Source organism: Pelecanus crispus, chromosome 2 (assembly GCF_030463565.1).
Source record: "Pelecanus crispus isolate bPelCri1 chromosome 2, bPelCri1.pri, whole genome shotgun sequence".
Classification (NCBI taxonomy): Eukaryota; Metazoa; Chordata; class Aves; order Pelecaniformes; family Pelecanidae; genus Pelecanus; species Pelecanus crispus.
Window position 1 is genome coordinate 132042556 of NC_134644.1, and position 18883 is coordinate 132061438.

The 18883-nt window shown below is 41.6% G+C and overlaps 1 protein-coding gene across 2 annotated transcripts in view; it reads left to right on the forward strand.

The window, feature by feature from the left end:
- Positions 1-16757, forward strand: part of LYN (LYN proto-oncogene, Src family tyrosine kinase) — a 56341-nt gene extending 39584 nt beyond the window's left edge. For both annotated transcript variants that reach the window (XM_075705914.1, XM_075705912.1), the window contains exons 11-13: positions 7432-7585; positions 9320-9451; positions 15126-16757. In XM_075705914.1, the coding sequence (XP_075562029.1) occupies positions 7432-7585; positions 9320-9451; positions 15126-15328 (489 nt within the window). In that variant the 3' untranslated portion in view covers positions 15329-16757. The remainder of the gene's footprint in view (positions 1-7431; positions 7586-9319; positions 9452-15125) is intronic.
- Positions 16758-18883: the final 2126 nt, after the last annotated feature.

The window sequence follows — 18883 nt, forward strand, 5'->3', positions numbered from 1 at the left end:
TCAGTTGTTACTGAACATACTCATGTCATACTGTTCAAACTGGTCACAGCTTTGTCACAAAAACAGTCTTTCTTCTTTCCCATGCAGCGCTGATACTTTCATTAATTCTTCTATGATCTACAACTCCATTGGCAACTCTCATCCTCTTCTTTTTGCCTTCTAAGGCTACAGATTAGAATTATAATAAACTTAGAATAAAATTAATAGAGACTTTTGATTTAGTGCTTTAATCCCTCTCTCCTCTCTTTTTTAAGGGGAAAAGGGAAAGTCCTAAATCAGAATTAATTTTAACTCCTATTGGCATTTCCACTGCAGTCTCGCCATATTCCTTTCCAGGTTTCTTTCATTTTTAATGATACCCTCTAATGTTCCAGTGCATAATTATATACATTACTTTAATAATCCTTTTATTTCCCTGTGGTCTTCTCTGACTACATAGCTGCTTGACTGGAGCAAGAGGAATATTTTTTTGCAGCCTTTCCTGACTTCACCTTTAGGATAAGCACTGCTGCACACTGAAAATTGGTATTACACGGATATATCACTTGAAGATTAAAATGTGACTATTTTGCAAGTTTTCAGTTGCCAGATACAAGGGGTCTACACCCTCTTCATAGACAGAGAGTCACATGAAGATGAATTTTCTTTTTGAAAACTCTGTGATCAAGAAGTATATTTTATTTTATTATGCATCTGGACATTATTAAAAGCAACCTGGTTTTCGTTAATCCCAGACCAAAGACAACCTTGTCCAGATCATTTACACATTTTTGCTTCAAACCTTTCAAAACTGCAGACTGTTTTTAGTGAGGCTCTTCCCTAGGAAGTGAGAATTACCAAATCTAAGGCAGTGTGAACCTCAGGATGTGCTCGATTATTTCCTCTGCTTAAACTTCACCAGCAGGATGCTCCTCCCCACCCTAAGTGCTTTGGATTCATTTCTAGTCTGGTTTTTGGGCTGCTTTACCTGCTTGGGCAGGAACATCCCGCCGAGCCCTGGGCCTGAGCTGGTGGGCAGCCGAGAGCTGCTCTGAGGCCACCGCCCCCCACCCGCCGAGCAAAGGATGAGGGATGTGGCCGGGATGTCCCGCTCACGGCTGCACCCTCAGGGGCAGCATCCCAGCCCCGGGGAGCGAGCGCAGCGGTTCAGCCCCGCTTGTCTCGCAGGCAGCACCAATACAGAGGGAATTTTGAAGCTGCCTTTATGCACGAGTCTCTGCCTTTTACTGCCTGCGGTTTCACGTGTAGTTTTATAGTACGGATCCTGAAAAGAGTAAAAAGCCACACCTGTCAACACAAAGGGAAATATTTTAAAAGTATACCTAGATTATCTCTAAGTAATCACTTCTACATGATTTTGGTTTAAAATCATAGATAAAATAGGGCTGGGGAGGTTCTTAGCCTAGTTGTTTCTCATTGTTCTGGCAATTGTAGGTCACACCCTTTTGTTTTTTTCCCAGAGTTGACTTCATTTGTAACCAAATAAAAACTAGGCTCAACTTTGAATACTGATTCATCACTTCCATTTTTTTCCCCATTTTGCTTGCTGGCTTTGCAGGCGAGTGAGGATGTATGAGTTTGGATTTACTGATAGTTTTCAGGTATCTCATAAGCCACCTTATCCATGAAAACTGTCCTAATCCAGTTCTTTCCCTTTTCCACCCTGTGTTCTTACCCCTTTCTCATTCATGTTAACCACGTGTGCATCCTTGGCCCTTTCAGTGGAGACTGAAGCAAAGGCCGGCATTTAAAAACTTCTCTGTGGCATTTGCATGTAGCCTTCTCCATCATTTAATTTAATCATTCATTTCATGTGAATGTTTTCCCTGGTCTTATCCTATTACTAATGCACCTCTAGTTTCCCTGCTTATACCTACTGTTTGTAGCACTTTTTGTGGGTGGGCTCTTCTGGTTTTTGTCATACTGGGGTATTTTATTATATTTTGTAATTTGACTTTATAATTTTCAGGTATGTCTGACCATGTAAGATTTGGCCAAATCAGTCATCTACAAAAGGTCTTGGGAGTCTGGGGAGGTCCCTGCTGACTGGAAGCTAGCCAATGTTATTCCGATCTACAAAAAGGGCGTGAGGGAGGACCCAGGGAACTTACAGACCTGTTAGTCTAACCTTAGTTCCTGGAAAAATTATGGAGAAGATTATACTGGGTACTATTGAAATGCATTTACAGAATAATGCAATCATCAGGCACAGTCAGCATGGGTTTGCAAAGGGAAAGTCCTGTTTAACTAATCTGATATCCTTCTATGATAAGGTCACGCACCTGGTGGATGAATGGAAGGCGGTGGATGTAGTTTTTCTGGATTTTAGTAAGGCTTTTGATACTGTTCCTCACAGCATCCTTCTGAACAAGTTGTCCAACTGTGGGATGAGCAGGTGCACGGTGCGCTGTGTGAAGAACTGGCTGAAGCGCAGACCTCAAAGGGTTGTAGTGAATGGGGCTACATCTGGCCGGCAACCAGTCACCACTGGTGTTCCTCAGGGCTCAATCCTAGGGCCAGTTCTGTTCAATATATTTATCAGTGATCTGGATGCAGGAGTTGAATGCACCATTAGCAAGTTTGCTGATGATACGAAACTGGAGGTGCTGTTGACTCTCTTGAGGGACAGGAGGCCTTGCAGGGGGATCTAGATAGATTGGAGCATTGGGCTATGATTAATGGGATGAAATTTAACAAGTCTAAATGCCAGATTCTGCACCTAGGATGGAGTAATGCCAGGCACAAATATTGGGAGAGGTGTGGCTGGAGAGCAGCCTTGCAGAAAGGGACCTCGGGGTGCTGGCCGACAGCAGGCTCAATATGAGTCAGCAGTGTGCCCTGGCAGCCAGGAGGGCAAACCGCATCCTGGGGTGCATCAAACACAGCACAACCAGCCGGTCAAAAGAGGTGATTGTCCCGCTGTATTCAGCATTGGTGTGGTCTCACCGTGAGTACTGTGTGCAGTTCTGGGCCCCACCATTTAAGAAGCATGTGAAGGTCCTTGAATGCATCCAGAGGAGGGCAAAGCTGGCGAAAGGGCTGGAAGGCCTGTCCTATGAGGAGTGGCTGAGGACTTTGGGCTTGTCTAGTTTGGAGAAAAGGAGGCTGAGGAGCAACCTCATTGCTCTCTACAGCTTCCTTAGGAGGAGAAGTGGGGAGGGAGGTGCTGATCTCTTCTCCCTGGTATCCAGTGATAGGATGCGTGGGAATGGTTCAAAGCTGCACCAGGGGAGCTTTAGACTGGACATTAGGAAGCATTTCTTTACCGAGAGGGTGGTCAAACATTGGAGCAGGCTTCCTAGAGAGGTGGTCGATGCCCCAAGCCTGTCAGTGTTTAAGAGGCATTTGGGCAATGCCCTTAACAACAGGCTTTAACTTTTGGTCAGCCCTGGAGTGTCAGTCAGGTCAGGCAGTTGGACTAGATGATCGCTGTAGGTCCCTTCCAACTGAAATAAGTCCTAATCTATTCTATTCTATTCTATTCTATTCTATTCTATTCTATTCTATTCTATTCTATTCTATTCTATTCTAAATTTTTCTTGCCAGGCGCTGTCTTTATAATAAGTGTGATTTGCCCTTGCACTTGTAATTGCTGGGGTTTTTGATGGTGTGGTTGTTCCTGAGACTTTTTTCCCATGAGGTTGGACCTGTCAACCCTCCAGGTTGTTTAAAACTTGCTTTCCTAATAAAAGAAAAACTTCGTATTTTGCTGTTCTTTCATTCCCTTACATATTCATTCCACTCTATTTCATGATCCTGTCACTTAATTTTCCTTCTCAACATGATATAATGCATTCTCAGTATGATGTAAAAACATCCTATCAGGCTGACCCTAAGCAAACCCATCTGGCCTTTTTAGTATTCCACATTTTTACATACAGCCTAGAAATGCACAAGCAGAATCCATTACACATGTTGCCGTAACCGCCTCTCTGCATGAAGAAACAGCATTGCAAACTATGTAAAACATGCCTTGTTTGAAATAACTCTTGCAAAGGAGGATCATGGACCTTTGGAATGGAAGTTGAAATCAAGCACGTCTTTGAGTTGAAAAACAGAGCTATGAAGGAATCCAGAAGTTCTCTGGTCTTTCAGAAAAAAAAAAAATTAAAATAGCTGAGTTTCACCTTTTGAAAAAAAGCACAGAACTGCCCATCCCTCTACATGCTGTTTAATGTCGGCTGTGACGTTTCACCAAGGGAGTCTTCGAGTTGTGACCAAGTGCTTTTGCTTTTCAGAAGGTGTAGCTCTTCTGTGACAGTAGGCTCTCCCCTCCATACTTCAAGGTCCTCTGTTGCTTTTTCCTTTTTCCCTGAACACCTTCAAAAGCTAAAAGAATGGGTCAGAAAGTAGGGCATGCATGTTTTCAAAGCAACATCCTATGCGCCACGCTTTTGCTACCATTTTCTTTCAGGATTTTGAAAGAGCTTTATACCTATTTGTGAAATGACCCACAAGTATTCCAGAAAGTTAAAAGTAATTACCCTGGTTTACAGGTAGAAAGAGCAGAAACAGAGAGGAAAGAGCACTGCCAGCTGAAATCACACCCCAAATGGGTGACAGAGCTGTTTGCAGAACTGTGTCTCTGAGTCATTCATTTATTGTGTGACTTTTAGCTGAAGCTTTACAGTACGGATGCTGTCTTGTGGAGTGATTTATTTCTTCCAGAAGACTTTTCTTCCATTCTTACCCTGGGTGCATAGCTCCTAGCATTTAGAGATTTGTTGGTTGGTTGTTTTTAGAAGGATTTAACTTGGGTATTTCTAGAAGTGTGCCAGTGGTTCATTACAGTTGAAGGGGAAACTGCTCCCTTCCTGGTAGTAACACTTGTGCAGTGTAGGCAGAATCTTCTCTTAAAGGCCACAAAACATATTCCAGAAGCCCAAATTAGCTTTCCCATCCTGCTCCTGAGTAGTAGTTACATGTAGCCGAACAGTCTTGACAGGTACCAATGATCATTAAAAGAGGGGGGGAAAAGGCTTTAATTTTCTTTTGTTCCCATGAATTTCTCTACCTTTAACATATCATTTCGCAATGAAAACCCAACAGCTATCATAAAGAGTTATCACATGGGCTCTGGCACCCGTTCCCTTGATCAAAAAAATCCTCTTTTTTTTTTTTCATTTCCCACAAGCAAAGGTTTGACGTGACCAGATGTGTGAATTCAGCTGTCCAGTTGCTGTGTTTCCCCTCCTTCTCCCATTCAAAATTCCTTGCCCATTATTCTTTTCCTACTTGGGAATTTTTTGCATGCCCAAATGCTTGCACATATGTGGCTTGTTTGAATTTCTCTGATTCAATGTAATCAAAACCATTGTCCTGGAATTTCACGGAAATGTAGTTTGTATTTGCTGAAAACATAATGGATCGTTTGATATCACATTCTTCATTTGTGACTAATCAGATGATGACTTCAGTGAGTCTGGCACAAATAAGAGGAAATAAAATGGTCTTTCCAATGGCTTTGCTTGGTTGGGCTTGGAAACTAAATATTGCCATCATGAATGTCTTTTTCATGAAGTGGTTCTTCATTCCCCAGCCACCAGTTCACCCAAATGTTAAATCTGTGCAGGGAAGTAGGAGGAAAGTTGATTCCTTTGTGATGGTTGATGTATTTTTGGTGACATTAGGGGACCTGTCTGCATTTTGGTCGTATCTGCCAAGCTGGCCAGTCCAATCTCAGAGTTAATCTTACAGCAAAACCCTCCCTTTCATGTCTCATTCCTCCCCAAACCCAAGTAATCACACGGGAAGGAGAGAGAGGCAGAGCAGGCTCTAATCAAATACTATGTTTCTGTATTGTCTGTAAGTCTCTAGTAAGACTCTCCGCAGCAATTATTCACTAGTAGCTGCTTCCTTCATTATAAAACGTCTTACTTATTTCTAGAAAATGTGAAATGCAGGTGTTCTTCATTCTCTTCATCATCGGAGTTTCTTTCTGGTTCAGTGTGAGAACCCCCCTGTGTTGTACGAGGGCAATGTAACACACTTGCGCTGAAGAATATAGTGGTTTGCAAGAGGAGGTTCACGGTGGAAGGAGGTGGGAGGGCAAGTGGCTCTATTTTTCCATTGCCTAAACCAAAAAAGAGGAACGAAGACCGTGTGGTTTTGTGTTGTAAGCGGTGGCAGTGTGCACCTTTGCAGTACCCCGCGGGGACTTTTTAAAAATGGATAAGCAGAAGTGATGTTAATGTTTTCTTAAAATTCGGTCAGGTGCTCCTGCCTGCTTCCCTGCATGGCTGAAATGAGCACCTCTGGCACTGAGAAGGGATCCGTGCACTTACCTTCTCCTGCGGTGGAGAGAAAGAGCCCGTGTGTGAGTGCGCTGGGGACTGGCACTGGAGAAGGACCCCTCCTGCTTTACTGCTGCTTCGTTAGCAAACCTCAGCGCTTGTGCGTTCCCCAAACCATGTGGCCGAGAGCGAGCTGTCTGTCACCCACCCACAGGCACCCTGGAGAGGTAGCTGCAGCCCAGGTTGCACCCTGGGCCCTGCCTGGGAACCACCCGTCACCAGGGTCCTACAAGGGAGAGAAAAACTGACAGCTCACAAGCACTGGGTTTATTTTTCTTTTTTCCTAGCTCCTCTTAAACTTTTGGACAGAATGCGATCTACACATCAGTTTCATTGCTCTGACTTTAGAAAGTATTCTTTCAGTTTCTTTTTTTCTGAAAAGTAAAATGTTTTTCTTTGCAGTGGGGGGGGACGTTAGTCTAGGCAAATACTGAAAAAATCATCCCCAGTGCATATTTTGAGGACATTAATCATCTTTAATTTGGTTTGGAAATTAATTTGGGCTGCTGAAATACAAATTAAATTTGCTTCTGATAGTATCTGAGAGCTGGCTGCTCCCTAACACTCCTCATGTATGAACAGGTACAAGTTGTTGTAGAAGAAAATAAAGTTGTTTTCCCTATCTTAGTAATTGTTTCCTGATTGTCCAGGCCTATACTAGGTAAATAGAAAGTTGTTGGGTTTTTTTAAATTCTATCTGCTGTTTCATCAGTCCTTAAAAGAACATCTGCATCTTGTTTAACTTATTCATTCCTTCCATTTTCTTAGTATTTGGAAAAAAAAATGGTTAATAATTTGGGGAAGAAAATATTTTAGTAGAAATCTTAGGAACATTTTAATTAAGATTTTGTTTCAGGAAATGTCTCTAATACATATCGCTCATCCTGCCAGCTGTTAGTCACCCAAACAATTATTTTGAAGCTGCTGCTGTAAGTATAGGTTTGCAGGACTGGATCTACACATAAGTTTTCCACGGCAATCACCCTTTCCTTGCTTCCGTGTAAAAAATGCTCCAAAGATACTGGTAATGAATAAATGGATGTGGCTTTTCTGATACAGTGAAAGAACAGAGAGCTCAGACCTGCTGCTGGTGTTGTGTGGTGTTGAAATATCAAAATAGTTGTTTCTTTTGTTACAGATTGCAGAAGGGATGGCATACATAGAAAGAAAAAATTATATCCATCGAGATTTGAGAGCAGCAAATGTTCTGGTTTCGGACTTACTGATGTGCAAAATTGCTGATTTTGGACTAGCAAGAGTCATCGAAGACAACGAATATACAGCAAGGGAAGGTATGCATTTTTATTTTTGTCTTTAAAACTTCAGCCTCTGGGAGGCATTGAGGCGGTATCTAACAAACAATAACATGGTCACTAAGGACAGAAAATGCCGTAAGAACTTCCTAGAGGCAGCGTTCTAATGCCAACAACTTTTAAAAAAGAGTAAGGAAACAAGTAACCTCTCTGTGCTCCCCAGCTTTTTTAAAATTTTATTTGAAATAAATCTGAAAAACAAGGAAAATTGAGAGTACTTAACTGCACACAAATTTTTCTAAATTGAACAAATTAATTGCACACCCGCAGCTTCCATCCCACTGAATTAAATGCCAAGAAAATACAAACTTATTTTCTCTTCACATCCTTAAGTGCCATATGCACCTCCTTTCACGTAGGGAAAGGAGCCCTAGCAGGTGTAGTTGCTGGTAACAGGAAAACCTTTAGCAGGAGTGGTTATCTTTTGAAGCTGCTTTAGGAGCTGCAGCCTTGATGTGCACGTTCAGCAGTGTTGCTGCTACGTGCAGGGACACGGGAAGGCTGGGTCATGTCCCTGTTCAGCATGCGGGCAGGAGGTAACGCTGCAGCAGGGTCAGGACTGGCAAGAGGGGAAGATATTTGTCTGGGTTTTGCCACGTGTGCGTTGCTAATGTTGTCAAGGATCCTTTCAAGAAGTGCGTAGTCAGTTTGTTGTAGTGAAAAATTTGTATTCGTGCTTCCATGCACAGATTGCATTAGGGTAACTTTTCGGAGCAGGTTTGTTGGCTGGCTTTCCCCCTCTTATTTTAGAGACACTACCTCATATTTTCATACAGCCTGGAGGGGAAGAACTAAGGTATGAGGGAGAAATAGAACAATGCACTACAGTTGAGATTAAAGGAAGATGAGCTATTCAGCAGTCACTGGGTAACAGTAATTCAGTACATCAGAGGGAAGGGTCTGATTAAGCAGTTTGCAGAGGTACAGAACCCATATCTGTGTTTTTTAGCTAGCTCTGGACATTGTGTACTGATTAAATGAACCTTTCAGGTTATAAATTCTTTATGCCGAACTTCTTTGATGTGTTGTCTGCCATTCAGAAAAGTTTCCTAGCTTACCTGGTATTTTGTGCCAGAATGATAGAGCAGGCTAAAAAGGGCATAGAGAATCTGCTCGTATTAGTCTTCACTGTCTGAAGTGCCAGTGTAATATTGCCCAACAAAGGCTGCTTGAACTTTTCTTATTTAACTGCAAGGAGTTTGCTTTTATATGAGATTTTCTGGAATCAGTTAATTAGACATGAAAGACAGTATTTTAAGATGTGACTTTTTAAGATATGACTTGCTACTGCTTTTGCATCTATGGCTGAACGTGAAATGTGTTAAAATGTATGTTGAAGGTAGACTAACTTCCTTTAAAATAGGAAAAGTCAGTAAAGTCTTGCGAAGTTCCAGATGATGGGAGTTGTAAGATTGTTGCCTGACCACTGCGCAGAAGGGAAAATGGTGACTGTAATTTTAGCAAAAATTCACCATACCTAAGAGTCAAAAGGTGTTGTGTAACTTTTGGCATCTTATTTGCACCCCTGACACGGGACGTGCAGTGTGGCAACGTGCACCCTGCAGCACAGCTCTGCTGCTAACTCTTGGACAGAAGGAGTTGCTGGTAACTTTGCTAGTTTAGGGGTATCACAGGCAAGTTGTTTAAGACCTTTTAGTGACTTGATACCGAGTGTTTAAATTTGCCTTTGATTGAGACTGTATTTTTTTGTAGGTGCAAAATTCCCTATTAAGTGGACAGCACCAGAAGCAATTAACTATGGATCTTTCACTATTAAATCCGATGTGTGGTCATTTGGGATTCTCCTGTATGAAATTGTTACATATGGAAAGATTCCGTATCCAGGTATGGGCATGTGTTTATACCGTTACTCTGTATTTATACTTTGGTGTTAAAAAGCAAAGAAAATATGCAGGGAAAGAGCTGGCATCTGACAGTAGCGACCGCAGTGATTTGGAAAATGTCTTGCAGGTAACGTTATTGCTTTGAAAACTTATAGTCACCGTATGCATAAACCACGTGCCTCTCTGGGGTAAATTTTAGCAAAGACTAATGGCACCATGAAGAAGTAGTCATTTTTATGTATTCAAAAGATGTTACAAGTGCAGCAAATGCTGAACTGTCACAGATCCCGGCTTTACAGTCAGCACAGTCTCTAATGGTGCTGTGTAAGCTGCTGGGGGTTTTTAATATTGTAATGTGTGAAAGTACTAAGAAAGTGTGTTTCCACAAGCAAATAGGCTGTAATAATTTGTCGGTGTTAGGTAATCTAAACAAATATGAAAGCAGACCCTAAAGCAGCATTGACTTACCGCTAGGAATTTTTACTCTTCACTGTTCCATACGGTTCAGGCACAAGACCACAGAGGGGTACATCAATCACAGCTGCATTAAGTAGCCGGGAAAGGGCTATGCGCTTTATGTTTTGTTTTTCTTTCTGTTAAACAAAATACATATTAATGTTTCTAGCCCACAGAAACAACTTGGATGAAGGATATTTTTGCACACAAAACTGTCATATCTCAGCTGATTAACTCAGGGTGGCAGACCACATTCATTTAAGCTTACTGAGGTTATGGAAAATTAACCTAAATTCTCTTAACTTGTGGGCAGACAGGGAAAGTACAGCCACATTCACCTGTACTGCACATCTCATAGATGGAGTGACTTATGAGAAGAACCCTTAGGATCCTGCAGTTTACAGGTAGTAAAGGGAGAGTAGATATTTCAACCAAGCAAAGCTTTCCCAGCACTTCCAGTGCAGCAGCTCTTGCTGTTTAAACAGTGAAAACATTTTCACCACCGCTTCCTGAGCAGCTGGAATTCTGCATCCTGAACTGCCAGAGGTGTCAAAGGGGCAGACCTGGGTGACCTGAGTCCCAGGTCCTGAAATGACAGTAGGCTCAACACCTCTGAGCGCAGGGAGACCGGACCTTCCACAAGACTCGGGCAGCGGGGAAGGGGTGATGGTGGCCAACTTTACACTATGTTAGGGAAGAACTTAACAACTTTCCATACAAGACATTCTCGTTGCTTGGTAAGGCTCCAGTCCAGGAAAGCACTTAAGCTCAAGGGTAGCCCCCTTAAACTTCAAGAGATGATAGGGCTGTCTGCACAGCTAAGTGTTTAAACATATGCTCTGGGTTGGTTTTCAGGTAAGGGCTACAAAATATGCGACTGAGTAGCAGGTCCTCCCAAAGCTATTCTAAACACGGCTCATGACCCCAGGAAAGGTCACATGGGAGCTGTATACAGCTGAGTAATGCCTGGTTCTTCCCACAGTCAGGATATTTTTTTTTTTTTCCCCGTCAGCACATGCCTGTGTATCCAGACAGTTACCTGTGCTGAGCTGGACTCACAAGGTTGTTTCTAGATGCCTTGAAAATTGTCCTTCCCTGAGCAAACCTATGAGCATGCCTGGAAACTGGCATTACAAAAATACAAAACCCAATTCAGTACTTAATTCTGCAGCTATGTTTGCTCTCTCTTTGCCTCCATAAAACTTACCATATTTTTATTTTAAGAAAAAAAATCAATCCGTACAGCAGACACTGTACTGCTGTACTACTGTGGGAAAATATCTCTTCTAGGGGAAGTCTAGGCAATATTTTTTTTTAATATGGGAGCATTTTTATGAGCACCACAAATAGGCCATACACTGTGGATTCATTTGTCAACCAGCAATTAGAAGCGGAAGCCTCTTGACTGCATACTGGAAGATTTTAATAGTTTGCAGGCATTGCTTGCATTAAACTGGAAGAGGGATATATGTCTATTTTAAGTAGAAGTCTAAATTGAAATAGCCTATTAGACTGAAAGTTCATACTGAAGAATCAGGACAGCAAAATAAATGGGTGACCAATTTACTTTACATGAAGAGATGTGACAGGTTTGGGCAAATTACCCCAGCATGGCAAGAGTAACCTAGTGATAGGTTGTAACCAGCAGCCACTGGAGAGAAACAGTAAATTGATTTTTCAATTCTAACGGGAATGCTTCAAAATATTATTTTCAATTATTAACCAGCTCCAGCAACTAGACGGTATTCAGCATAAAGCTGCATACAAAACAGTTTGAGTTGAACCTGGCAAGTAGTTAATACCTGTGAAGAAAGTCTAGGCAGGTAACTTGGTAGGAAGCATTTCCAGCCAAGAAACCTGGGGCTTTTGTGACCTTTGTTCTTAAATTCCAACAGCTGTTTCTCTTCCTGAGAAACTCAAAGCAATTAGTTTCAGGAACTACCTCTGAAATATGAAACAAGTATCTGAACATCTGGGCAAATAAGTTGAATTGGTTGTTAAAACTAATTTCCAGGTGATAGTACGTCAAATACTGGCAGCATCCATACTTGCATTCCAATTACATCAGCTGCTCTTCACAAGGTACACCACTTTCTGTATGGTGGGATTCTTCCTCCATACCACTGCGTTCACATAATTTCCCAGGCTTTTATATAAGCAGATATGTCTTTAGCTGTGATGCTTAACAGGTACCACAGTGTAAATTAAGAGACACGTACCAAACCTTTAGCACTAATGTCCTTTGCTAGCATTTCAGAGGGTGTAAGCGTAACAAATATGCACATGGGATACATTTCTTTTACTGATTAGGATGTAGTGTTGGTGAGACAGGTAATTCTCTAGCCACAAAAATAAAATAAAATAAAAAAAAAACCAGGAAAAGTTAAACAAGTAGCTATTTTGAGAATACTGCATGGACTGTGGGGTAGACAAGTAAGCCTTTTTGTTTTAAATAAAACCCAAAACATATGCAAGTATGTTCACGACATTGTATTTACTATGGGATACTGATAAAAGTTCATTTTTCTCTTGTGAACTTAAGTGGTTATTTAACAGATAGTTTTCCTGCAAGTTAGCTGAAACACAGGCTTTGTCCTTGGCATTCAGAATGTAACAATCAGTACTACAGACACTAGATCTAAGCACAATCCTATAAAGTACTTAAACCCACAAAATCAGCCCCATTCTGCGCAAAACACAGTAGTAGCAGTCCTCATGCATTACACACAGTTAACTAAGACTGCATAACATGAAGAACTGTTTTACTGCATATGTTATATACAATCCCTTTCTTTAAGCTCAAGCAGTCAGATCACTGTTCTCTATAAAATGCTTTATTGACTTTCTTCCTATATTTATTTTGTCTTTATATAGCAGTAATTCCTTATTCTGTGACAACATGCCATTCCACTGCTACCTTCAAAATACTGGTTTTCTACAGACACGTGCAATGTTAGCTCAGAAAAACGTCACTCCTTCCAAAGTGGAACTGAAAATACAAAAGATGTGCCCGAAGTAAGCACTCTGATCCAGACCCAGGTTTCATGGCTATTTCTAGAATAGGTCAAAGCCAAAAGGCTTGAACTGAAGTCAAGTATATATGAACTATAGCCATCTTGAATAATCAAAGTAGTTATAAAGTTGTCATTTGGTTGCAATTCAAATCTGTCCTTACCTGCCCAGTGGCTTAAATCATAGCTTTAATACTCAGGTAACACATCCAAAGATCCGCACAGTCTGCAGCAACAGAGCTGCAGAGTCACCAAGTACTCGGGGGAGCACCACATCTGCAGCTCCGCTGCCGACCTTGCTCGGAGCAGGACCTGTCCTGCCTCCTCTCAGTGGAGTGTGCCTGCTCTCCCCGCACCTCTGGGGAGCTGGTGTAAGCAGGAGCAGTGAATGTCATGCATGCGTGTCCTGGTTTCGGCTGGGATAGAGTTAATTTTCTTCCTAGCAGCAGGCATAGTGCTGTGTTTTGGATTTAGTAGGAGAAGAATGTTGATAACATGCTGATGTTTTTAGTTGTTGCTGAGTACTGCTTATGCTAGTCAAGGACTTTTTCAGCTTCCCATGCTCTGCCAGGCGCACAAGAAACTGGGAGGGGGCACAGCCAGAATAGTTGATCCAAACTGACCAAAGGGCTATTCCATACCATATGACGTCATGCTCAGTATATAAACTGGGGGGGGGTTGGCCGGGGAGCAGCGATCGCTGCTCGGGAACTGGCTGGGTATCGGTCGGCAGGTGGTGAGCAATTGCATTGTGCATCACTTGCTTCGTGTATCATTATTATTATTATCATTATTATACTGTTACTATTAGCATTACTATTTGACTTTATTTCAATTATTAAACTGTTCTTATCTCAACCCAGGAGTGTTTCTCACTCTTACTCCTCCGATTCTCTCCCCCATCCCATCGGGGTAGGGGGAGTGAGCGAGCGGCTGCGTGGTACTGAGTTGCTGGCTGGGGCTAAACCACGACAATGCGCCTGACCAGAGGCTAAGTTGCCTGAGAAAAATCATGAGAAACTGTAGTCTTAGGCAGAACTGCACCATGTAGAGCATTTAGCCTGAGGAGTGGCCAGCAGCTGTGGGGGGTCTGGCGTACCCTTCTTGATAGAGGGAAGGTCTTCATTGGTGGTAGCAAATATCCAGGCTGAAGCACAGGTGCTTCCCGCATGCCCAGTCATCAGAAGAAACAACATTCACTGGAGTACAGAAAGCTTAAGAGTCTGTGTCCTGGAGAATCCTGGCACAATTACTCCACTGGGTTGCATAAGATTTGCAGAGGAAGGGACAAGCTGAAAGACAGGTTTCTGGGTAGGAAGTGGTGAGCCTTTTGTTGGCCCTGCCGTAGCTAAGAGTAGGTGTTGAAATTGTTCTGTGAACCAATTTCTCAAGGATTTAAAAAAGGAGGGGGGAAGGTGGGGAAAAAAAAAAGAGAGGAGGAAGACGGAGTCCAGGGCAGGCCTCCCTCATGTGACGTTAGCTGGCATGTGAGGCTCAGGATGCGCTTCTGGTAGTTAGAGTTCTTATCCTCTGCAAGAAAACCATAACGGGGAAACAAAGCAAAGCTCAGCACCGCTGGCAAGATGGTTTTGCACAATAGGAATAGGATGAGGAAGAAGGGAGGGGAAATTGCCTGTTACAAGTGACAACATTCAGTATCTTGCAATCAGCAGCACTTAGACAAAAGCTGATATAGAAGAAAATCTGAAGTGTGTTATACTACATTGGGCAGGGTGACTGGGAGCGTGGTTGACCAGGTAGGCTGCTCTCCATCTCCGTATGGATGGGGCCTACAGCGAGCAGGTCAGAAGCTCTGCAGCTATGAGACAAAGGCTGATGCCAGGGTGGACTTTTGCTGTGAATCTCACCACTGCTGGAAGCAGAACAAAGTGGCAGGATTGGTCAAATGAACAGACTGCAGCTGGTTCTGGAGACAAGAATTATGATTTCCCCCACAGTCTTGTGCACTAGAGAGGTCGCTACCCTCAACTGGGGAAATGGAAATCTTCCCTCAGGCTTTTCAATGCAAGTCCCTCGGTTCCAGAACACACCTCAGCCTTGTTTATTGAACTTGTATTAGTAGCTACCTCTAATAAGTAGCAATAGCCTTGTATTATTGGGTGAAGATCTTTAAAGTAAATAAAAAAGAAAAAATCATTTCTTTAGGAATTGAGATAATTTGATCAAAACTTTCTTTTTCTATTGAAGGTATGAGCAATTCCGATGTGATGGTTGCTCTTCAGCGCGGGTACCGCATGCCACGCATGGAAACCTGTCCAGCTGAGCTTTACGATATCATGAAAACATGCTGGAAAGACAAAGCAGAAGAGAGGCCAACATTTGATTATCTACAGAGTGTGCTTGATGACTTCTACACAGCAACAGAAGGGCAGTATCAACAACAGCCATAGAACAAAGAACACTTTTTCTATTGACATGGATCATTGGCACAGACTGCTCAAACCCATTACTTCACACGTCTGGATGTCTTAACTGAGCGTGGAAGCTGAAATGCTGAAGGAAAGAGTAATTCTGCAGAGAAATAATAATGTTTTTATTTGGTTTAAATAGTTCTCTAAAGATTGAAGTTCTCCATAAATGCTCTGTGTTTCACATCTGCAGAAACATCCCCAACCAAGCAGGCTTTTTGGGGTGGGGAGGGAGAAGGAAGGAAAGCAATCATGCACCGGTACAGTCTGACAATGCCTTCTTAGGATCCAAGTCACGGAATACGTTACAAAGAGACCTTTATAAAAGGGGTGAGAAGATGCATGAACAGCTGTTTTCGAAAGAACAAGTCACGAAGGAGAACTTGCAGATTTAAGACGTGGTGATGTTCTTAAATCATCTTTTTTTGAAATACAGCATAATGTGAAAGTTATTTTTATACCCTTCTTATTTCACATTAGTAGTTGGAGTACTGTCACCTCCTGTAAGACTTTCTAAATGATGTCATGGTTTCCTTTAAGGAGGGGTTATGTATGTAATTATTTACACTGAAGATGATTCTGTTTTACTGCTGTATTACTCGTACTAAGTTTTAAATAATTTTCAAAGCATCGCACGGCCATCACAGACGCAGAGGTGCAATACGAACACACATGATGGCAGAAGCAGCAGCACAGCTAGTTCTGTATTCAACCTCTACTTTCCCACAAGGCCAAAGTCATCATCTGAAGTCCATGGGAAAGCACAGGATTTTGAATGAAGTTATTACTTTCATTGCAGTCGCTGAGACTCTTACCACTGAAAATATTTTAATCTTAATTTTTAATCTTCTGTGATTATTCAAGAATATTCCTTGTATTTTTGCTGCTTTAATCAACTAACCTCAAATCTGTTTTAAAGCTAAAAACTAGCCCTAGCACTATCAAAAACAATTTGTGGAAATACGCAATAGTATATCAAGTTACATTGCGGTGACACTATAGGTTTGTTGCTCAACATATAAATCTAATTCATAAAAGTGAATGCAGTTTGCTAAGCTCTACATATTGAATTGTTCTACCAACTTACTTACTAAAACAGCTGAGCTAGTGCAATTGCAATGTAACTACAGCATAGATTACTTCCCCCCCGACCCCAAAGTGATACTGGTTTTTACAACCAAAACCCAGTACATCTTTGCCACCCCTCAGCCCAATTATTTAGGCAATGGTACTTTGCAGAAGCTTAAAACCCTTTTGACAAAGCTTCAGTGTGCCTGCAGTTGAAGTTCAACAGCATAAATATTAATTGCTTTTCTTTTCCATTGGCTTCCTTCAGTCAAACTGTGCAGTTTAAGCAGCCTATCAGTTACAAATGTAAATAGTTTCCATTGTCTGGTGATTTTTAATTTTAATAAACACTTAACCTGAAGCAAGTTGTATGGTAGTAATTTGAGATAAGACAAATGGCTGATGTTCTATCCAGAGTGGTAGCTTCACGCAGAACAGGGGAACATCTGTTCGTCACCACTAACAAGATTATTTTGCAATGGTAAATATTAATGCATTCTGCTTTCTTTATATCCATTGAGCTTTGAGAAGCTGAAGAGGACTGAACCAGCCATGTCTGCATCCTCGTTAGGATTTCTTTTTGGTGTAGAGGGCAGGAAGAGAGGAAGTCAGTCCTCAGCTGACCTTTAAAACAGCTTCTCAGAGGTCTTTAATGTCCTAGCAACACAGTCCATCACAACTCGTTGGAAAACGTGACAGTTAAGAATTGGTCAGCACTTCACTACAGGCTTCATTTCATTTTAAGGAAAAAAAAAAGAAAAAGGCTTAAGATAATGTAACCTTGTCTTTCAAACCGTTTCCTGTTGCCAACCAAAGAGCTCTGGGAAGTAGGAGGGAACATGCAAGCAGCAGTTGCTCAGGGAGTAAGAGGTTACAGTTGTGTTACATAAACTTGCTAACATACACTCTCAGACAAGTGATAGACTGGCAAGGTGTAATACCATTCCAAACGATCTAGCACTATAGAAAGGTTCCAGCATTAGCCCGTTTTGATGATTTTTTTTAACTTCTGTTTGAATATCACTATTCTTAGAGCAATTTGTATGTTGATCAAGGGATCAACACTCAGTGTATTGTAGCACTACACCAAAATATTTTTTTAATAGCTGGAATAGCTTGTGTGGGAGTAGAATATTATTTTAGAAGTTCTACCCTAGAGGGATTATAGGTCTTTAGAACTACTGGAGCCACATAACCTATAGTTAACAGAAACAGTTCAAAACATGAGAACAGCACCGGCTCAAGTGCAACATCTCCAGCCCGGTTAAAGACGTGTCCAAGTGATTATTTACCACCGCATTTGCACAGACCAACCCAAAAGTCAAAGACCTGGCAAGAACATTCACAGCAGAGAAGGGCTCTTCCCAGTGTCACACAGGAAGGCTGCACCACCTAGTGTCTCCATAGGGAGGGCAAGGTTCTTCCTCTGAACTGAGTCCCCTTCCGCTATGAGAAACAGCATTACAGGGAGGGATCAATCCAATTTACTTAGGGATTCTGCCTTGTTCCAAAGCAATTCTCCAGCACCTACACACGTGGTACTTTCACCGTAGTTAGAAAAAAACCTCTCACCCTCACTGAGTGAAATGGCTCTAAGAAAGCTATTTCAAATTTTGTCATGCTCTAGTCCTCCTTCCTTAGTTACTAGATTAAGGTAAGCAATATAATCAGGGCTATGATTCTTTCAACTCAAGAACTTCATATGTCAGTCACCATGATCATTGGGCCTCTAAGTTTATGATTGTCCTTATCTTGATTTCACTGATTTTCTCACCCTTATAAAATGAACAGTCAGAGCCTAATGTAGCGATAGAAAATTTTATTATAAATAGATTTTTCAAAGTTTAATGCACATTCTTAGGGGAAATTCAAATGATATTAAAACAAGTTCCTTTACAAAGCCAAGTCAGCTGAAAAATAGCAAGGAGCCAGATAAGACCTCATTTTGTTGCCTCTTTTGAGGCCTTATGTTTAGCAATTTGCTCAGTTATGTCCCAAGATGGCAGTTTCCAAGTCAAAGCCAGAATATTAACTGAAGAACCAAGCTATTTTAACTACTTGAGATTAAGCTTACAAGCCATCTGATTTCTAGGAACCAACAGTGAAAATCCTTTATTTAAAAAGGTAATAAGCAGGAGCTGAGGAACATCCCACTTTGCATGAATCACACATTCATCAGTATAGATGACCATGATAGCAGTTACTCAAGAATTAATTTTTTTTTATATATATATACACATATATATGTATTTCTCAAATCACATCCCTATATCAACAGTAAAAGCACAAGTTTAGGTCTATACTTACATAGCTCCAAATTCAACCCTGATTCAATTAAAACAGTTCTGTATTAAACATTTTTCTGTCAGTTAACATGACAGTAAAGATGGCATCCAAGAGTGAGAAAAAGCTACCAACAGTTTAAGATCGATAAAGAAGCCCAGTAACTGCACACTGATTAATCAAATA